Below are 23,807 nucleotides of genomic sequence, written 5' to 3'. Positions count from 1 at the left end.
GGTTCTGATGAATGGGTAGAGTTTGAACAGGGATAAAGAGATGAGAGAACAACAAAGAAATAGACTTCTATTTGGAAATTCTAAAACAATCACCAAAACCTGTAAAAATTACCAGCTTTTAAGCAGCTCTTTTGGCTATAAATTGTATTTTCTTCATCTGAGAATGCCCTTATTTCACCTTCATCTACAGTGACAATCCCTTTTTTCAGTATTTCAAAAAGACGTGTCATCCTCCTGGCTTTCCTGGTTTGTTATGAGAAATCTGCTGTCATCAGAGTCACTGTTCCCCTAAAAATAATAGGTGGTTTTTCTGTGTCATTTTTTTTCTTTGTCTTTAGTTTTCAGTGTTTGATCATGGTATCTCTGGCTGTGGTATCTCTGGCTTCAAGTATTTCTTGTTTGGAGTTCACTTGGCTTCTTGAATCTAATGGTTTAAATCTTCTGCCAAATTTGAGAAGTCTTCAGTCATATTTCTTCTCTCCTTCTGGGACCCATGACAACTGCTTTGAAATTTCCCACAGATCCCTGAGACTCTGTTTATATTTTTTCCAATCTTCTTTTCTCTCTGGTGCTCATATTGGATAATATCTTCTGATCTAGCATTAAGTTCACTGACTCTTTTTCTGTGCTGTCTCTACTATTCAATACATCCAGAGAAATTTTTGTTTTGATTATTCTTTCCTCAATTCTAGTATTTACATTTGGTTGTTCTTTACATATTCTATTCATTTGCTGAAACTCCATCCTTCATTTCAGGAATGTTTGCACTTACTTGTTGCAACATCTTTGTAATTGATATTTTAGTCTTTTGTCAGGAAATTCCAAAACCTGTGCCATCTCAGAGTGGGAATTCAAATTGAAAATTTCCTATTTCTTTATAAATGTGTAATTTTGGATTGTATCCTGAACATTCTGAAGAATATACTATGAGACTCTCAGTCTTACCTAAATCCTATGAAGAATGCTAATACATTTAATTTTTTAGCATGCAATCAACCTAGTTGGGTTCAGGATGTAAGTTCCAAACGTCCAAGGCTCTTGTGGGCTTTAGTTTCATTGTCAAATTTTCTGTGTCAGTTTTCAAAGACTTCTTACTGTTACTCAAATCTGTTCGAGGTGTTTGTCACCCAGTGACCAGTCTGGGACCGAGATAGCTCTGTCACTCAGCAACTCACTTCTCAAAGAAATTTTAGGGTCATATTCACACATACAAGAATTGGAGGTGAGCAAAGGAGTTACCAAACGATTTTCTGGGGTTACTTTCCTTAGCTCCTCCCTCTCCATTATGTCCCTGGTAACTTTCATGTCCCTGCGGTTCTCTTTCAGCTCAGCTTCCAGAAAGGCTGTGCTTTAGTTACCTCACTAAGCTTTGCACTTTAATGACCGTATCTGCTTCGAGGTCTGAGTAACAGGAGAGAACAGAGACAAAAGAGCAGTGGGCTCGCCCTTCTGGAATGAAAGCCCTGTAGATCAGAGAGGACGGGTCACCTGAGATTTCTGACTCCTACTGCTGCCACTACGGTCCCCAATGCCACTATCACAGGATGGCTTTGCAGAAGGGTGAGGAGAGAATGTAGACAATTTTTAAACAGAGGATTCCCCTCACTTTCTCTGAGCATTAGGGGACCTTCCTCGCCCTCGATTTAAACTAGAGGTATTCCCTAGAGCTCTCTCTATATATGCCCCAGTGACCACTTTCAAGTTTGGGCTGTGTTAAGTCCAGGAGAGAGAGAGAGAAAAATAACAAACTCACTGCTGGTTTGGTGATACTTCAAATTCTTGTCTTCTTCCCAATCTGCATGCTACTATTTACTTTTTAAAAATCCTCAAATAGCTGTTCCATTCTCCCATGTTTAATAGCTGCATTAAATGAAAGAGAAGGGTGGAGTGTGTTTACTCAAGTGTACCTTCAACTAGACACAGATAGTTTCTTCTCTTTAAAAAAAAAACAAAACAATAAGGACTAACATCTTGGAATTCAAAGAAAATTACCTACGGAACTTCATTATTTTCACAATGTAAATGAAGCATCTCAATAATCTCAACATTCTCTAGAGTCATTACCATTTTCCAGTGAATGAAGGACCAGAATTGGAAGACTATGGCAAATGTAAAGCAACAACTCTGCTGAATCACTAGGTTATTTAGGAATTAAGGACACAAGTCTTTGTAATATACTGAAAAGTATTTTCTTCCCTATGAGTTTACAGTTTCTACGTTATTGCCATGTAATAACTGGTAATATCCTGCATACTGTAATAGAACTGACTTACTAAGCATTTGCATTAAAAATAATACAGGTTATTTTAAGATTATTACATACTAATCATTAAACAAAAAGAAACATGATGTATAAACTGTTAATTTTCTGCAATACTCTTATTAAGGAAAACAAATGATATAGACGAATTTTTACTGAGATCAAGACAGGGCCTTCTGACTATAACAAGATTATTAAAATCTGATGACAGATGATATTCAGATTTTTAAAAAATACTAAGACTTCTCAATACTTAAGAGACATGTACCAACAAATTTATGCTTGAAAGTCATGATAGTATAATTGTGGAGAGAAAGTTGGCTCAGGGTAAAAGGAAGACAAACGGGCATTTTTTTTAGTTACCTAGGCAAGAAGAACAAAAGGATAGCCAAGGCGGAAAAGATGTAAAAAGAATGTGTAAATAGTTTCATCTTAGTCACCACTCTCTCTAGCACCTAGAACCTCATACACTTTGGGCAATAGAGCAGGTGCCCCAAAATGTTAGAGAAATTTGAATAAATGAAAAAGTAGGGAGACGGAGAAGTGGAAAGTAGATCATCTGAAATGAACCAATAAAAATTGAGGGAGAAGGACAAGTAAAGAAGCACAGTTCATACCGTCTGCTAAGTACGTTTCCAGACCTTTAGATATCAAAACTTAGAACCTGATGAGGATTATCACCCTTCTTCTACCTGACACATCTGAGATGCAGACCTCTGTAATGTACCCATAACCAACGCTCTGTGGCAAGGTTGAGAAAAATGCTGGGAAACCAGCTTCCAATACACGCAGCAAATGCTCATAGGTTGATTCCTAGTAAGTTTAATGATTATTATAGGGGGATTAAATAATGAAATATCTAAGTTACAAAAATAACTGTGATAGCTTCAGGTTTCTGAAATATGTATTTTTAATATATAATTTACAATTTTGATTAGTATGTAAAACTATGTCTCAAACATGTTCATTAATAACAGAGTGAACAGAGAGCTAGTCTGCCTGGGGCATCCCATTTTACACTTTGTCCAAGCATAATTATTCATTATGCCTCGAGTGTCTTAGTATGAATTACAGATTATATGATTACCTAATCAATAGATGAACATCACAGGCCTTTTTATTGCAAAGCTATAGAGTCATGCCCCGGCCCTGTGTGACTTCCTTGGGCTTTCTCATTTTCTTTGCTGGAAGCTCAAAGACTAGTAGTGCATTTTCCTATATTCCAAGCTGGTGCCACACAATTTACCTCCTTTGACACTAGTTTTCCGCACCCTTGTTTTTCTGCTCCACTGGGCAAGTGTTCAGATTTCACTCTAGTTTATATAGAACAGAAGTTCATCACTGGTAAAACAAGGGAAAAGAAATATCACATGTGGAGAACTTGCAAAGACTGCAGGAATGTAGTAAATCCTTACAGAATCCCCTTAAAATCTTATCACTGTTCTACTGTCCCATCGGGTATGAAAAGTGGAAATCTCTTTGAATCTCTCTCTTAATTTCTACTCCTAACATTTTCTTTTCTCTTATTTTGCTTTCCCAGAGGACCACAGACTAAGATGGCCTCATTTTCTTCCAGTATATAAATCCCCAACTGATGTATAATAATGAGTATCCTTTAGTCTGAATGCGTTAGTTTCCTACTGATGCATGATAAATTACTTAAGTGATGTAGTGACTGAAAGTAACCCCCATCATTAGTGCACGGTTCTATAGGTCAGAAGTCTGGGACGCCTTAACTCGGTTCTCTGATGGGGATCTCAGAAGGGCAAAATCAAGATGTCATCCAGGTGGGAATCTTATCCAAAGGCACCTGGGGAAGTACCAGCTTCCAAATGCATTTAGGTTGTTGGCACAATTCAGTTTCTCGCCTCTAAGGGAGAATATTAAGGTTAGATGTTCATATCTTAAGGTTAACTGAGGGACTATAATTACATCTGCCAAATCCCTTCCAGCTACCTAGATTAGTGATTGACTCAATAACCAGGTGACGGGAACCTCAGCAGTGTCATCTTTAGAATTCTGTCCACCACACTGAATATATTCCATGTGCTTTTCTGAGAACATTCACATTAAACACTGGGCAGCACATCCTAACAACATCTCTCACACAAATACGATGACTTGTGGGAATCCAAATCTGACACTAGTTTACATAAAATTATGTCCAGTGAAAGCTGATACAGTCTTTAATTCATTTGATAATCTCTAAAGAGCATGTCTCACTAGAATGAGTGGGCAAGAACCCCCACTGTTATCCTTGAATCCATCACAGCCCTTGGCATAAGACTTGGAGTATATGGTAAATACCCAATAAATGTATTTGAACAACCTTGAAGACATAATTACGTTACCAATTCATTTAGAAAAGATTTATATAGGAAAAGTTAACTTCATTATTCGCCTAGTCCAAAGGATTACACGTTTCAAAATACTGAATATTAAACTCATATGATTTTTCAGTAGAAAAAATATAGTTCTAACCAAAAGTAGAGAGATGATCTCAATAATTTCTTTAAGTATTTCCTTTAGGGGCCACGATGCAAGAGAAAATGCTACAACTGCTGTTTAATGAAAATTAAGCTACTTTAAAAAATTGGTTTGATCTCTCCTTCTCACCCAATAAAAATGATTACTTCTGCTGAAATGTGGTTTGGAAAATGTATTCATATTCGGAAAAGGAAGTGTCTGGAGGTTGTCACATGTACAGTGTCAACATAAAAGGGTTATTTAAGTGTGTTTTAGTCTCTGAATATGTTTCTTTTTTGGCGATTGCTTCCTAGGCGGTCTGTAGGCCTGTTTGACAGTTTGCATGTACATAAAGTCAGAATTATTCAGAAGTGTGCAGAAGAAGAATAAACCATCATTCCAACCTGCTAAAAGACAGAAAAAAAAAAGTGTATTAACAATCCTGAAGCAACAGAATGCAGGGAGCATCAAAGCATCCCAGAATTGGCAATCTGGCGGTGAATAGAGCACAGCCTCTCTTACCAACTTGTATTAGAAAATATTCATAGCTGGGAACTCATGTTGGTCAACATGTTCCTCTGCCAACTCTAAGTTTTCTATACTGTAGAGTTCTTAAAAGGTTTTATGAAACACGCACACACGTCATCCATGACTATCACCACTGATTATCAATCACTGCCAGGTTATGGCAGAATTTCTGAGTGCTCTGCAGAAACCTGGGCTTCCATTGTATCTTTCCGGTGGGTTTCCGAAAATCTTTTAAAGAGGTCCACAGAGTCAAAACTGTCAACCTTTGCACTGATGGTACAAAAGAAATAGCAGGTAAAACTGCCTTTGCTGTCAGTCATTTTATTTTCCACTGATATGCATTCCCAGAAGGAAAAATGGCATTTTAACTCTTAAATGTCCTAGATAAAGCAGTAATATGTATTAATTTCATTAAATCTGAACTCTTGAGTACATGTATTTTAAAATATTTTATGTAACAAAAAGGAAGTATGCATAAAGCATTTATGCTACAGACTAAAATATGCTGTTGTCTCTAAAAAAAGTACTGTGAGATTGAGTTCTGAGCTGAACTCACGGTGCTTTTCATTGAACACCATTTTTACTTAAAAGAATGTCTGACAGACAAACAATGGTTATTCAGATTTGGGAATCTGGCTAACATTTACTCAAAAATGAACAAAGTGAACCTGTCAAGGAAATCAACTGATGGTACTTTTTTTTTGCCAAAGATAAAATTCAAGCTTTCAAGTGAAATTAGAATATTGGAAAACTTTTATCCGCCAGTATACACTTGGCAGCTTCCCAAAACTTAAAAGACTTTTTCTGATGAGACAGATGGTGATATTGACAAACATGATTTTTATATATATTGTACAGTGAAATGTGTCAACATTTAGAAGACTGACCTAATTCAGTGAACCAATATTTTCCAACTGACCAATCAATGCTGTTCTAAAAAAGCCATGCAGAGTTAAAACATCTACTTACAATGTGAGGAAAGTGTGAGATATACCAACAGTTATTAATGTAACAGAGTATAAAAGTTTACTGATAAGGGTTCAGAGTCTACATTGCAACAATATACTAACCGTTAAGACATTACCACTGAGTTTTAGTATACTTTCAAATAAGAACATTCACAATAATCTGAAAATACTCATCCACTTTCCAACTACACATCTTTATAAGGCTAGATTTTCCTCATACATTTAAACCAAAATAACAAATAGCAACACTTAACATGCAAAAGCAGATATAAAATCCCTGCTGCATTCTACAAGCCAGATACAAAGATATTTGCAAACATCTAAAACAAATCCGTGTCTTCTCACTGTTGAGAAGTGAGAAATGCTGAGCTGGCACTGATGTGCTGGCTGTCTCTGGGCATTTGCCAAACTCAAATGCAAAGGTGTTCAGCTTTAGCCACCACACTGAGATAAAGACAGTGCCTTGTCATCCAAACTGGAAGGGAAGGTGTAAAACTGTCACTATGTGCAGGTGACATGATATTATATATAGAAAGCCCTAATGACTCCTCCAAAAAAAAAACTACTAGCACTAATAAATGAATTCAGTAAAGTTTTGGGATATAAAATTAATATACATAAATCTGTTGCATTTATATACACTGATAACAAACTATCAGAAAGAGAAATGAAGCAAACAATTCTATTTACAATCTCATCAGAAAGAATAAAATAAGTAGAAATAAATTTAACCAAAGAGGTAAAAGACCTATACTCTGAAAACTGTAAGACATTGAGGAAAGATATTGAAGATGACACAAATAGATGGAAAGATATACTGTATTCATGGATTAGAAGAATTAATGTTAAAAATGACCATTCTACCCAAAGCAATCTACAGACTTAACGCAATCCCTGTGAAAATGCCCATCGCATTGTTCACAGAACTAGAGCAAACAATTCTAAAATTTATATGAAACCACAGAAGACCTGGAATAGCCAAAACAATCTTGAGAAAGAACAAAGCTGGAGTTTCACATGTCCTGATTTCAATCTACACTATAAAACTATAGTAATCAAAACAGCATGGTACTGGCACAAAAACAGACACACAGACCAACAGAACATAACAGAGAGCCCAGAAATAAATCCATGCTTAATAAACAAACAAACCAACCAACCCATGCTTATATGGTCCGGTGATCTATGACAAAGGAGGCAAAAATATACAATAGGAAAAAGATAATTTCTTCAACAAGTGGTGTTGGGAAAACAGGACAGCTACATGCAAAAGAATGAAACTGGACCACTTTCTTACGCCATACACAAAAATAGACTAAAAGCAGACTAAAGCCTTAAATGTAAGACCCAAAACCATAAAACTCCTAGAAGAAAACATGGACAGTAAGGTCTTTGACAGTGGTCTATGACATTTGACATAGGAATATTTTTCTGAATCTGTCTCTTCAGGCAAAGGAACAAAAGCAAAAATAAACAAATGAGGCTAAATCAGGCAATCATTATTTACAATAGCCTAGATATGGAAGCAACCTCAGTGTCCATGAATAGATGAATGGAATAAGAAAAAGTGATATACACACACAGTATATATATAATGAAATATATACACTGTATGTATATATAATGGAGTATAACTCAGCCATAAAAAGAATGAAATCATGCCATTTGTGACAACATGTATGAACATGGAAGGTACTGTGTTAAGTGAAATGAGGCAGGCAGAGAAAGACAAGTACCATATGATTTCATTTATATGTGTAATCGTAAAAACAAAACAGAAGAACAAACATAAAAAAAACAGAAACAGACAAGAGAACTGGTGGTTGACAGAGGAGTGGAAGGCAGAAGGGTGGGTGAAATTGGTGAAGGGGATTAAAAGGTATAAATATCCAGTTATAAGTTATAAAATGTATTGCATGGGGAATATAGTTAGTAATATTGTAATAACTTTGCATAGTGAAAGATTTATTGTGGTGAACATTTTATAATGTATAAAAATGTCAAATCACTGTATTTTACACCTAAAACAATTACAATAAGTCAATTATATCTCAATAAAAACCCTTATTTTATTAATATATGAAGAGATAACCTTGAGACACTGCTCAAGGTAAGGCCTTGGAACTGAAAATTCTATATAAAGCTATCTCTATATACAGTGAAAGGATACCATCTCCTCTTCCCTCAACACAAATTGTTAAACTCAGTGGCATGGTAGGTTAGAAAAACCAACTGCTCCTTGGCAAAAGTTAATGGCATAAAAACTTGTCTATTTTCACTAAGACTCTGTTTACTAAAAAAAAAAAAAGCTTCCCTGATAGGTAATATTCATCCAATTGGAATATCTACCTTACTTACATTACCTGCATGGTCCAAGAATACTAACTGAAGAAATTTACTTAAATACCCTTAAGGTATTTGTGAATAAAAAATTCTATCTTGGGAGAAGTGCCTTCTTCTCCAGGCCAAAGAGTATTCCTTCAGATGAAAATAATCTCAAGAAATAAGCGATCAAATACAAAACTATATAACCTATGAGTGACAAGCCACCATGAACAGGAGTCAGCAAAATCAATAAATAATACTAGAACCACAAGAACTTCAATAATAGAATTATTAGTTACTGATTGCTCAGAAGTACACTTGAAATGCTTTAGATCTAAAAGAAGAGACTGAAGACATGAGAAATGATCAATATATTACCCAAATGCCCTGGCACATGAAGGAAAAAGTCAAATAGAATGTCTAGAAATAAGACTTACTGAAATAAAATTCTTGATAAATAAAGAGATTAAATGGCATATTAAGAAAATAGAGAATTACCATAAACTGAGAAATACAGCTGAAAAAGTTCACTGGAGCACAGCACAGAAAGACAGAAATGGATATGAGGAAAGAATTAAAGAAATGGAAATCAAAACAAGCAGCATAATTTTGTTAGGATAGAAAGAATGGGCGTAAATAACCATATTTAAAGAGATACTGTTAAGAGAATTCTCCACAATAAGTAAAAGACCCGAAACTTCAGATTCAGGAAGCATGATGAATATAATGTAAGATAAAAAGAAATAAGGAACTAGACATTTTGGATGGATGGATGGATGGATGGATGGATGGTAGCAGGCAGGCAGGCAGGCAAAAGGAAAAAAAAAGGACAGAGAGGAGGGAGGGAGAAAGGACATTTATTGCTGTGAACAAGAACAAGAAATTAAAAAAGATCTTAGAGCACGGTAGCTCACATTAAAAGGAGTTCAGACTGAGAGCTGAATTCTCAAGAGCAAAAATGGATGCCAGAAGGCAGGTGAACTAGATCTATGATGTGCTGAAAGAAAAGAAAACAAAACAATGTACCCGGATTGCTAAGGTTCGACACTTAGTTAAAATCCTTTTCAAGGAAGAGAATGAAATTAAAACATTTTCAGACTAGCAAAAACCTAAAGGTCTGGCAACAGCAGATCTTTCCTAGAGGAAATTTGAGGTCTAGCATCAATCACTTCAGTTAGCAGGAGAGTACGATCAGAAGACCAGAGGAAGAAAGAATGACAACTAATAAAACTATAAATAGGTGGACAAATCCAATGAACCATTATCTATAGAAAACCATAAAAACATCTTGTGGGTTTTAAAAATGAAATGAAATTCTTCTAAATGATAATATGCTACAATCAAGGCAGGGTGTGGGAAGTGTTCTAAGGATTATGTATTCTTAACTTCAGACTTTGCTAAGTTATGTACACGTTTAAACTTCTAGGATAAATCTCAGGCTCACATGCTGAGTTCTCATCCACTAACTGAAAATGAAAATGTTGAAATTCTTCATAGCTTGAGGCTTAATACTTTATCATCTCTATGCTCTCCCAGAAGGTGGTCTTTTCCAGTTAAACACCACAGGTACACACTGTGCTTTCTTCATTCATCAAACACCGATCAATTAATTTACTCTTGACTGATGACTACTAATGTTTTATTAAATGCCTTTAGTGCACAGAAGTATATGCCTAAGAACGGAATCAATGGTCACAGGTTATATATATGCCAGCTTTAGTAGATACTGCCAAAAGTTTTCTAAAGTGATTAAACCAATTTACATTCCTTCCAGAAGCGGACAAGTGTTCCATAGATTCACATTCTTCCCATCACTTGATAACTCAGATGTTTAATTTTATCAGTCTTATTGGTAGAAATCTTTCAATCTGAATGTGTTTCCCTTATTACTAATTAGGTTGTTATCTTTACTTTTTCTAAAGATTCACCCTACTGAAATGGCTGTTAACATTTTTATCCTATATTAGTCCCCACTAGTCCATTAGGGAAATATTTTAAGACCCTCAGTGGATGCCTGAACCACAAATAGGACCAAACCTTAAATATACAATGTTTTCCCTATACTTACATACCTACGATAAAATTCAGTTTATAAATTAGGCACTGTTAAGAGATTAAACAATAACAACTAATAATCAAATTGAAAAATTATAACAATGTACTGTAATGAAAGTTATGCAAGTGTGGTCTCTCTCTCAAAATATCTTACTGCACAATTTTAATGCCTATTCCATCTTAACTAAGCACTTATTATGCTCTGTGGACATCACTTTTGCAGTTTGAGGTGAGATAGCAAAACTAGCATAAATTTCTTCTTCCTTTTTCACAATTTCATGGATAGAAGACTCGTTCTTACCGGAGATCTTAGCAACCTTAGCATATGATTTTTTCTTTTCTTATCAATTCCAGAATTTTCACCTTTTCACCTCAAGGAAGCACTTTACAGCTACTCTTTGGCATATCCGTAATGCCAGCATCACCACTTCTGCGTTTTGAGGCCAATTATTAAGCAAAACAAGGTAAATTGAACACAAGTACTGCAATACTGCAATAGTAGACCTGATATCCAAGCTGGCTAATAAGGGACATAGCTGGAGGAAGGCATGATTCACCTCCTAGGTGGGATGGAGCAGGTGGCGTGAGATTCCATCGCACTACTCAGAACGGTATACAATTTGAAACTCACGAATTGTTTATTTCTGATATTTTCCATTTAATATTTTAGACCTCAGATGACTGCAAGTCACTGAAACTGCAGAAAGTGAGACCCCGGATAAGGGGGACTGCTGTATCTGGCATGTCTATCTGCTTGCTTGTTTCCTACTCATTGATTTACTGTTGTTTTTATACTCTGGGTTCCAACACTGTGTTGGTTACACGTGTTGCAAATATTATATATCATTAATTCAAAGATTCACATTATTTCATGCTGGGTGTGATACATCTTAAAATAATTAATGTCTTACAATTAGAATTTACCATTTTTTTCACTTTACAAAAAAACAAACATAGACTATTGTTGTTTTAAAATCAATGACAATGAAGGCATCTTAAAATCCGTGCAATGTGGTATCTTCTCCCTGATAGAATTTTGGTTTTCTCCTCTACTGTCAATATATGTTTGGAGAGACAGAAATTTTCAGTATGAATCCAGTTGAAATCATTAAGCATTGCCCTTTATGATTAGCATCTTTTTTTCCTTTTTAAGAAATCTGTCTCTCCCTCAAAAATAGACAATTATTTTTCTCTATTTTCTTTTCTAAATTTAAAAAAGTTTAAACCATATGGGATTCATTTCAACTTTTCTCCATGTGAATGACTACCCTAACATCACGTTCTTCCTCTTCCAGTGCTCTGCCTTGTGTATCCTTCCCCACATATGTGCATCTGCAATGTCATATATATTATGAACCATATCCTTGTATCTGACAGAGCAGATTCCCTGTCCATATGCTTTCTTCACGAGTCCCTTGGCAATTCTTAGCCCTACACTCCTCCCTGTATCATTTACAGTCAGCCAATTTTCCTCCCAAGTTTCTGTTAGAATTTTTATAGAAATATGCTACATCAGTAGATCAATTGGAAGGAAATAGACATTTGTATCATCTTTAGCCTTTCAGACCATAAGTATAGTTTATTTTTTCATTGAGTTAGGTCTTTTTCATTGAATTGCAAGACAGCTCAATAATTTTCTCCATATGTCTTATGTATTTGTTATTACATATGTTCCAAAGCATTTTATTTTTTATATATCTGATAGAATTTTAAATAAAATGTGTCACTGCCAATTGGTATATAAAATGGAATTAGTATATAAAATGCAATTGGTTACTGAATACTGACATGCTGTCTAACCACCTGACTCTCCTGTTAATTTTAACAATTTTATTCCACCTTCTCTCTTTTAAAAAAAATGTAGACAATCATAACATCCACTTCATTTTAAGGCCTAAAATTTCCAGTGTATCATTGGACAGAAATAGTGATAATGGAGTCCTCTTCTTGTTTCTGATTTCAAAAGGGACACTTCCAATGCTTCACTATTTCAAAAAAGATATTTATGTAATTTTTATAAATATCTTTAACGCGGTTGATAAAGTTCCTACTTTGTCCTATTTTGCCGAAAGTTTTTTATCATGACTATGTTTTGAATTGCCTGGGAAATATTTTCTTTATCTGTTGTGATCATCATATGGTTTTTATCTTTAATTGGATTACATTACTATATTTTAAGATTTTTCTAATATTAAACTACCCATGCCTTTCTGGAAGAAATTTCAAATAAAATAACCCTACTTGGTTATTTAAAAATACATTGTGAGATAATATCTGCTAATATTTGGTTAAGAATTCTTCCATTTCTTTCCTGAGAATAGCTTATTGTTTTTCCTTCTTACACTGTCCTCTTTAGGGTTTGGTAAGATATTTATATGGTTTTAATTCACCCTTTTCTATTCTCTAAAATAGCTTGTATAACAATGGAATGATCAGCTCTTTGGAATTTAAGTAAAAATCATCAGGGCTTCACATTTTCTTGGAAAGATTTTAAAGAACTGATTAGATTTCCTAGATTGTTAGTGGATGATACAGGCAATTTTTTTTGTCTAGTCTCTCAGCTAGAAATGGTCAACTATAATTAATCATGTTTGTGAGCACAGCCCCAGTTTGTAGCTCTGTATATGTATTTATATATACCATGATCGAAATTTCATTTTTTTCATGTAATCCCAAACCCTACATCATTTCTTAAAACTAATTCTAAAGCTAGAATTGTTGACCCCACAATCTAAAGATTTAAGAATATCCATGTTTCCTTATTTCTTCTCTATAAGTTGTGGGAGGGAGTAATTAATTATCATAAAGTATATTATTTTTCTATGGCTGCTGTATCAAATTACCACAAATTTAGTGGCTTAAAACACCCCAAAATATTATCTTCCAACTCAACATTAGAAATTGACCCAGATCTCATTGGCTTAAAATCTATGCACTGCAAGGCTGACTGTACTCCTTTCTGGAGGCTGTAGGCGAGAATCTATTTCCTTGCTTTTTCCAGGTTCTAGATATTTCTTTACCTGGAGCTCCCTGCCTCCATCTTCAAAACCAGTCACGACAAGTGAACCCTTCTCATGTCACGTCTCTCTGTGCCTTTCTTCACTAATCACATCTCTCTCGGACTGAGCTCCTCTGCCTCCCTCTTCCAACTTTTAAGGACGCTTGTGATAACACTGGGCATACCAGACTGTGTGTGATCATCCCTCTATTTCAAAGTCAGTTGATTGGTAACCTTAATTCCATCCGCAGACTTCATTCCCCTTTGCTATGTAACCTAACATAGTCTCGGGTTCCAGGTCCATTAGCACATGGACATCCTCGGGGACCTTTATTCCGCCTGCCGCTGAAAGTAAGGCAACTGCACTAGCAATACTGATAGCAAGAGTTGTGACTTGTATCTGGAGTGATACTTAATTTTTCTCAAAATTTAAGGATACAACCATAGTTCATCCAATCAAAGATTTAAAAACTTTGACTTAAATTATGATGCAATTCTAACAGGCCACTGATTACAGAATTAATCTCAATTTCAGGAATGTTAAAACGTCAACACACATATGTTTTAGAATCGATATTTTGTTGATTAAAATGTTTAGTATCATTTTCTTCTAGTATCTATTTACCTACCTACTAACTACCTAAGACAACAGCAAAGAGTGTGGCTGAGGAGGTGGTAAGACACCTTTTGCTTTTTTATCCTCCAAACAGCTTTTCAAACATAAGCTTACTAAATAGGTACAACTTACCAACTGGAGCATTTATTTCTAATATTCCATAACAGTGATATAGCCTGACATATAAAATGCACACGTCTTTTGCATTGGCAAATTAGCAAAATATGCTATTGTTTCAAAGTTAAAATGCTGGTAAATAAAAGTTATTTCCCCGATTATGTTTGCCATTTCTTTATATATTTTAATTTATGCAATTTTATTCTAAAACTTCATTCAAAGATACTTTTGTCACCTTCAGTTTTCAACTAGAAAACTTGTCCTCAGAAAAAGCATCATGTTATAAAGGAAAGCTGCCTCTCATTACACTAAGATCTGAGGCAGAGGCTAGCGCCACAGCCACAGTGGTGCTGGACAAATTTGTAACCTCTCTGCACGGAGTGAAAGGATGTGATGGCAACTAGTGCATACTGAGTGCCAATTAAAAACTGGCCGCCTTGGTCAATAACATAGACTCTATTTTAAAGGTGAGGAATTCAAACCTTCATGGTGTTAAAAAATGTGCCCACACTTATGTAGGTAAAAAACAGCAGAGCAGTGATTTAAATCTAGATGTGACTTCAGAAGTCATGCTCTGTTCTCTCTCAGAGTTTTCTTCATCTGTAAAGTAATAATGATAACAAAAAGAGTTCAGATTATGAAGAAATTAAATGAGAAACTGTCCATGAAAGGCTTGCTCAAATTACTATGCAAAGTATAAGACTTACTTACCATTGCTTTTAAAATACAGGCATTTCTCTTTATTTATGATTCAAGTTACTAATATCAACTGAAAGCTTTTAACTGCTGTCTTTCCCCTCTCACTATACCTAGCAGAGTAGGGGAAACTGTCACGGTAAAGTTATCATTCAGGCCCATATTATCCAAACTAATACACACTAAATCCACTTCTTTCTTTTCTCCTTCCTCTCTTTCAGTATTTTCATGATAGTAGCCAATATGAAATGTATCAGTGGCAGATAAAAGAACAAAGAAGGTATATCTGGATTTAAGAAAAACATCTGACAAAAATATAACCCGTAATATCACATGAGGAGGTCTGAAAATGTCTGTCAACAGACATTTTATTGATTTATGCCCTAAGTCTCTTTTGTTTTGTTACGCTAGAGATTGAGAGCTATGAAGATGATCAGTAGGCTACACACATTTATTTAATTTGGGGACAAACCACAGAGTAGTTTGGCAGCACCCTCTTAGAGAGTGGAAATTATTAATATTGCCCTATATTCTTCTTTTCGTATAAATTAGACTACAAGTATCAGGAAAGATCTACGCCTTAATGCTGCAAGTTACAGAAATGAAAACCTTAAATTGGTTGACATGTAAGGATATTTACTGGCTTCCACATTCAGAAGCCCAGAGGTTAGACTGGGTCCCAGGTTGAAGGATGCAGTGAATCAACAATGTCACTGAGGAGAAAGGCACCTCTCCATCTCTCCATTCTGCAGTGTATGAGGCCAGATTCATCCCAAGGCCAGTTTCCTGTGTGATTATAGTGAGCAGAGTTGAATCCTTCCCTTGTTTATATGCAGTGGAGACAGATATGAGCAAACTTCAACCATGCAAAATGTTCTTTTCTTCACCTTCATGAGGCAGACACAGGTCACAGGCCACATGTCCTAACCATGACAATGCCATATGCTGACTGGTTTAGGTCTGAGATCCTGAAATGATCCCCTAGATAAGCCTACACGAGTCATGAACCATCCAAAAAGGAGAATCCTTGTCTCCCTGGCATCGCAGCTGCACAGCGGTGGATGCGTGACTGACGCCTATTTCTCCCACACGCGTCCTTATCAGTCTCGCCAGCATGTCTGTCTCCAGGCACTAAGCATGGTGAGTGTGACAAGAAGCTTTTGTTGCTGCTGTTGTGGGGACAGGGACTGGGGTGAGGAGACTACTCTTCTGCCTTGGTTCTTAGAGGTTTCCATGTGATGTCCCCTGAACAAATTATTTCAGATTTTTACTCTGCTCAAGACTGAATATGAAAAAAAAAAAAAAAAGAGACCCTTGTCACATATTTGGGATGAGAAAAAGATATCCCGTAAAATACAGAGGGGAAAACTAGGATTTGGTGATGCCAGAGGAAACCGTGAGAATCTAAGCACTCGGAAACCCAGAGAGATCCCAGGAAGGGCACTGGACTTTCCAGAAGCTATGCTGTAATATTTAAAACCAATTTTTATCCAGCTCTTAATGGACAAGACATATAGAGCTGAGGACTGATGACACCAACTTCCTGCTGAACAGCACACACTATACGCATGCACCCAGGCTAGAGAGAGGTGGTTAGTGCCCGTAATTATGGAAGATACTGCCCGAGTTGATTAAGATTTCTCTCAGATGCTCTAAAATGCAAGAGGTTGATCTGTCTGTATTAAAAGAAGGCTTTGGAGCAACACAGTTGTTTAAGTAGAGGAAAAGGTAATTATTTTGAGACAAGCTTTATTGGTAATCAGATGCTTCCATGGTCATGTTGATTAAAACCATGTATCAAGATTTAATTTGTGGAGATTCAGGCAAAAAGGAAAGAAAACTTCAGGAAGCAGGTAAGTTAGTAACACCCGGAAGATCATCCCTAAATCAATTCAGCTTTTCCGCAGGCATCCAGCTCCTCCTATGCTGACGTTCCCTTCTGAGCCAAACATTCCTTTGCCTCCATCATCATCTGCTTCATGCTATTGTAACAGTTTTCCACTTACTATCTCAGCAGTCTGAGCAACTGAATCATCGGAGCAGGTTGGTGAGAACTTACATTAATACAACTAGTTAGAATTATTTTTTTGAATACCCATAAGCCTTTATTGTGTTTTGTCCCCTTTTTTAAAATGTTCACCTCACAAAGAATAAATGACACCTCAAACATGGTTAACTTAAAATACTCATTACCCTATAGAAATAAACCCCATGTGATGTGTCAACACCAGATCATGACTCTTAAATATACTTTACCAATAATCCAATATTACCTTATTATATACTGCTACATGACTTAAAACTATACATATATAATTACATAATTTTATCTATCTATATTTTTATCTATGTTTAGACAGGTAAGTTTATATACATGCATTTATATTAGCATATATATGCCCAGTCTCTCAAAATTAAGAACTGTGGGTTCATGGACTCTATTGGCTTTATGGTGTGTTTTAGTGATTTTAGTTATTTTAGGACAAAATATAGAAAATTTGCTATTTTATGTACAGAAAATCCTCATTAGTTGGGCAAATCAGATGAACTTTCACATAATCTCAGAGAACGTCAAATGTACCTAACTCAAAAACAAATCCATTAGCCTGAAAAAGGTCAATCTTACTGATATTAACATATTTTGCCTCAGTTTATCAATAATAAAAAAATTTTATAGAATCCATGTGTACATGTAGGGGAAAATAAAAAAGAAGTCATGATATTCTTAAATTATCGCTTAAACTGTTCTCTAATATATAGTGCACATACGTCTTCAAGCTTAATAACTGAAGTATTGACAAATGATTAAACATACAGGTTGAAAATATGTGTTTCTGACATTCTAAAAATACTTAATTGAAAGTAGCACTCTCAAATAATTGTCTTTGTTTAAACAAATATAGAACATCTCCAGTGTAAAAATGTTTACATACACTTACCAACAGTATCACATGGTTCATCTTTGTGTACACAGAAATCTTTCCTAGAAAGAAAACAGAAAATAATGTGTGTTCCACAAAAAATAGGGAATATGTGACTCATTTTTTGTAGTTACATGGATAATTGAACAACATGCTTTATCTCCAAGAATTTAATACAACCAGAAATAAGATTAATTTTTAATTCTAAGAAAATGTAAGAATGATCCATTTTTACCAGATATAATCCTGAAATATTTCGTCCTATTTCACAGATAATATTTTTTAAAAATCCACTCTTGTTTTGAATTTTACAGAATTTTATTTATTACCAAAAAAATCTGGTGTAGGGACATGGCTTCTTGTTTGAACAATACTACAAAATCTCTACTTCACATAATACAAAAATAATTTCCATATTGATGATTTAAATGTTAAGAAGTACAATTCAAAACAATACAATATTTTATATAAGACTGGCAAAAATTTAAAGACTGATAATAATCATATTAATAAAGGCATAAGAAAGTTAGTATTTTTAGATGCATGGGATCTCACCATGAATAAAATTCAATAATTTTCTCTTTATCTGACTGTTACATTTCAGAAAGCCTTCTCTAAATAGTAATGAGCTTTGAAGGCAAACTATATGGAAGCAAACCTTTTCATCTGCTTTTTGCCAGTAAGTTGACCTTAGGCAACTTATTTCACCTTCTTGTGCCTCAGTCACCCCACCTAAAAAATAGAGGTAACAATGATATCTATCCACCACACAGACTTACCGTACAGGTTAGATGATTTAACATGTTTAAAACATTTAAAACATAGGTTTACTGTGTGGTCTGAATGAGTTAATACACAGAAGGCATTTAAAACAATGCCAGGTACAAAAAAAGTTCTCAAGTCAGTTACTGATGTTTTCGTCATCAGTGCTGTCACTTCTGTTTCTGTACCATAATTGCAATTTCCTATTGATGAGAATTTAGCTTCTATAAAATTTTTTCTGTTACAAGAAATATTGCAATTTGTCTTTGTGTGTGTTTGAGGGAGAAATGGTAGAAAAAAAGTTTGTTCTCCTATTATGGCCAACTGAATGTCATTCATCGATGAAAAATAACTTTAAAAAATAAGTGTAACATTCCTTTCAATTTCCCCAGTAACATCTACATTGATGATTGTAATGGTTACTTTTCAATTCACATTTTATTGGCTCATCCAGCAGCATCTGTGACTATATGCAGAGTTTGGCAAATGTTGCGTGCATGCTTAAAATGCGTACTTTCTAACAGTTTGGAGCAGAGCTATATGTCTCATTGGATCTAGCTATAACAAGCTCTGAGACAAAATTGCTCAATAGAATGAGACATTCTGATTTTATTTTTGCATCTGTTACTGAGGAAGAGTTGTTAAAATTCCACTGTTGTTATAAATTTGTTGATGTTTTCTTGTGATTCTGTTAATTCTTGCTTTGTTTTGGCTGAAGCTAAATTATGGCTCAAAATCTTTATAACTTGTTTAGAATTAATGTTTTTATGATTGTGTAAAGGCCCCACTCATTCCTTTGAATGCTTTCTGCATTAAAAGTGATTGTATCTAATATTAACAAATATTAATGTGTTAGTAATACCATTAATATTTGCTTGGCGTATCTTTTTCCTTTGTTCTACTTTCAACTTTCATTTTCTCTAATTCTCTTATAAATAGCATATGGTTAAAACTGTAAAACCTAGTTATATAATATCCCTATAAGTGATTTTAATATTTTATTACAAACATATTTGAATTTTCCTATTATTTGTGGTTTCTATTTCCCAAGCTATATTATCTGTCCTTCTCTTCTGTCTTTCTCTTTCTTCCTGTAGTTTTATTTTCTGCTTTTTTTCTGCTACTACTTTGAAAAATCACATCAGATTGTTTGATTTACAGTTATTTCTACATTTTAAAGTACACTGTACTAGTTTCCTATTGCTGCTGTAACAAATTCCATCAATTTAGTGGCTTAAGACATCTTACAGTCCTCCAGTCAGAAGTCTGAAATAGAATTCACTGGGCTGATGGCAAGGTGTCAGTAGGACTGTGTTCCTTCTGGAAGCTCTGGATAAGAATCCATTGCCTTGCCTTTTCCAGCTTCTAGAGGTTGCCTGGATTTCTTGACCCATGGTCTTTTTCCATCTTCAAAGCTGACAACTGCATCACTCTGACCTTTGCTTCTATCATAACATCTCCTGACTCTCTTGCCTCCTCCTTCTTCTATATCCTGTGATTACATTGGGCTCCCCCAGTTAATTCAGGATAATCTCCCTATCACAATACTCCTCAACATAATCACAACTGCAGTCTCTTCTGCTGTATAAAATAAAAGTCGCAGGTTCTGCACATTAGAACATGGACATTATTCTGCCCACCACATTCACATGAAATGCCTAAAGCTAGAAGGTACCTGAGGTCTCCTGAAAAAGGCAAGGACATCAAACACTTTTAATGTAATCTCTTCCTTCCATCTTTCATGCTATTTTTATTTGACATTATACAGGCATACCTCGTTTTATTGTGCTTTGCTTTCCTGTGCTTAGCAGATACTGCATTTTTTTTTACAAACTGAAGATTTGCAGCAACCCTGCATCGAGCAATTCTGTCAGTGCCATTTTTCTAACACTGTTTGCTCATTTCATGTCTGTGTGTCACATTTTGGCAATTCTCACAATATTTCCAAATTTATTACTATTACTGTATTTGTTATGATGATCTGTGATCAGCGATCTTTGATGTTACTACTATGACTCACTGAAGGCTCCTATTCTTTAGCAATAAAGTATTTTTTAATTAAGGTATGTAAATTGTTTTTCAGACGTAATGCTATTGCACATTTAATAGATGTAGTATAGTGAAACAACTCTTACACACACTGGGAAACCAAAAAACTTGTGACTCCCTTTAGTGCAACACCTGCTTTATGACAGTGGTCTGGGACTGAACCTGTAGTATCTCCAAAGCATTCTTGGAATTCCACCTCAATTTTTAAAATCTCAAGTTAGATACTTTTCTCCTAAACTATTAGCACTTATTTAGATTTGCCTATATATTTAGCAATTTCTTTTCTCAGTAGTATCTTATATCTTTACTTTCTAGAGAGATTGTTTTTCTTTTTCTCCTTCAGCGAGGATCTGTGGATGCCAAATTGTCCTGGACAATGTTTCCTAAATTCTCATTCGTTTGCATTTATTCATGACAGAGGAGTAGCTGAGTGCAGAATTTCAAGTTGACTTTATTGGCCCTCAGCATAGTGAAGATATTATTTTATTTTAGTCTAGCATTTATAAAAATAAATTAGAAGTCTGCAATGACCTTGCTCTTTTTTTCATTTGGTGTCTGATTTTTTACTGAAATATAATTGACATATAACATAGTGCATGTTTAATTTTAAGATTTCTTTTTGTCTTTGTAGTTCTGCAGTCCCACCAAGATGTGTCCAGGTACTGAGTTTGTTTTCATCTATCTTCTTGGGTATTTGGTGTATCTTTCAATTTGAAGACACACAGACACGCATTCTTACCATTATCTTTTTAGCTAACTGCTCTCACATGCTCTCCACTCTCTTCTCTTGGTTCCTTTAGGTGCACGTTTGCTCTTCTCATTCTGATGTCTGTAATGCTCAAGCACTCTTGTACTTCCATCCCTTCACCACTCTAAGCAGCCTTCTGGGTGAATCCCTCAGACCTGTCACCCAGTCCATTAGGGCTCTCTTCAGCTGCATCTACTCTGCTCTTCAACTCAGAAACAGATTTTTAAGTACATTTTTAAGATGCTTTATTTTCCTCAATTTTCAAATCATCTCTTCTTTCTTCCAAAATACATTTTTCTCATATTTTCAATTTTCTGTGTTTTTAATCATATGAACATGCTTTTTTATAATCCCTGTCAGCCTTTTAAAATACTCTTTTCCATGACTCTTTGCTCTTACAATGGACTACGTCATTTCATGTTTTGGAATTCTGCTGTGAACTCATTTAGTTGTACTTTATTGGTGGTTGCCGTGTGTGGTGAAAGCTGAAAGAGGGCCCATTCAGAGCAATTCTGCATGTGCTTTCACTAAGAACTTCAATGTTAGATCATATTCATGATAAAGAATGCCCAGAGGAGCCATTAGTTTTTTCCTAACATGGGTTCATGGCTGAGACAGAAAGAATGCTTCCTGTTGACAACCTGTGCTTGTTTGCAAAGCTTTCACCAGATCAAACTTTCATTAAGGGTGTAGGTATCCAAGACTTCTGGCTGCATGTAATCATTTCAGTTCCACTTTCCCACTTTGCAAAGCCACAAAGTTTTTTCTTTATGTAGAAGTTAAACCCAAGAACTCAGATTTCCAAGCCCAACAAACTCCTACCAGGACGACTATCATCACATTACCTCAGGAGCTTTCTATATATATGTTTTGTTTCTTTTTTTAAATGCCAGAGCCCTCTTATTTTTTGCTCACCTACGTATGTAAAATGATTTCTACAATCTCTAGATGTCAATAGTAAGAACATTTTCTGATTATCTAGTTGACTAAATTATGATGTAATTAAAGGAAGTGAGCACAATCTGTGACCTACCATATAGTAATTAAGCATACTGAGCCATATTTATTGTTAATATTAGATCTTAATATACACAGCAACAAGCCACATAGGCCTTACTCTATTTCTACATTTTATATCATGCAACTACTTTTACCAAAATCTTTAAGACTGCACAATTGCCTCAATAAGATGTTCACATCGACCTTAGTTGATTTACGATTTTTACAAAGATACCTTTCTACAAATAGGGAATATATGTTATAAATTACTGTAAAAATTAGTGATTAGTATAGTATTGTCATTTTTCTTCCATAAGGTTGGAGATGGAAAAAAAACTGTGTGGACAGCCATGGGTATGAGTGAGCTAGGGAATAAAGTAATCTACTATCAATAATTAATTACTATAAGTTTACTATTCCTTCAGGCAAATTTCTGACACAGATGATTTCTATGAAAGTTACAGAATCAACTCTTGATTATTAGAGTAAAGGGGGAAAAGGTAAAGTCCAGATAAAGAAGATAAAAACAAACTGAAATGATGTATTTTTAACGTAAGGCAGGAAATGGATTCACTCTTAACTTAATTCATTTAAATCACCCCCAATATTTAGGAATGCATTTACCATTTTGCAGTTACAAATAACAAGACAACGGCAGTATGACAGTTTATCAGATGAACTGCTTCACAAACAACTGCTTGGAGATTTATTACTGCTGTGGATCTCTGAGGGAAGGACACTTCTCTAATACTGCACTAGGGCTCAAGGCAGGCAGAGACTCAGGCCCGCTTGCACATTTTTCCTTCCCCCTTCCTTTCCTCAGTTAACTCCACCCAAAAACGTTTGCCTTCAGTTTGTTTCAGTGGCCGCGTTCTCTCCTGCCTCTGATTTTATAGTGCATGTCAGAGACATCTCTGTTTTGAAGAGGGCCTACTGCTGAGACCTCGCATCTGACTGCAAGGGAGTGGGGTCGGCCCCCAAAACGCAGGGTACACAACGTAGTACTGCGCTGCGCTGTCTGCCGAGTACGGAGTATTTCTAAACAAGGGGAATAGTACAACATGTTTTCACTCGTTTGTAAAAACTTCCATGTTTTTCTCAAACATGCTATTTTTTAATTGTGGGGAATCTATAAACTAGTAAATCCATTTTGGATAACTGAAAAATAGGTGTTACCAGTTGATACATTAATCTTCAATCGACACAAAATCTTTTATACACAGAAGATATATATATATATATATATATATATACACCTATATACATATACATATATATATATAATCTTATCAATACTGC

At 35.2% G+C, this 23,807-nt stretch overlaps 1 protein-coding gene across 3 annotated transcripts in view; it reads right to left on the bottom strand.

Annotated features, from left to right (window-relative positions):
* The window catches only part of ADAMTS19 (ADAM metallopeptidase with thrombospondin type 1 motif 19), a 241,151-nt gene that overhangs the window by 153,242 nt on the left and 64,102 nt on the right, over positions 1–23,807 (bottom strand). For all 3 annotated transcript variants that reach the window (XR_004318692.1, XR_004318691.1, XM_032476644.1), the window contains exon 7: positions 17,969–18,012. Coding sequence is in view for 1 of the 3 variants with exons in the window: in XM_032476644.1 (XP_032332535.1) it covers positions 17,969–18,012 (44 nt within the window). In the remaining 2 variants the exon portion in view is untranslated. The remainder of the gene's footprint in view (positions 1–17,968; positions 18,013–23,807) is intronic.

This window comes from Camelus ferus, chromosome 3, assembly GCF_009834535.1.
Source record: "Camelus ferus isolate YT-003-E chromosome 3, BCGSAC_Cfer_1.0, whole genome shotgun sequence".
Taxonomy (NCBI): Eukaryota; Metazoa; Chordata; class Mammalia; order Artiodactyla; family Camelidae; genus Camelus; species Camelus ferus.
This window is presented reverse-complemented; position numbering and strand designations above follow the sequence as displayed.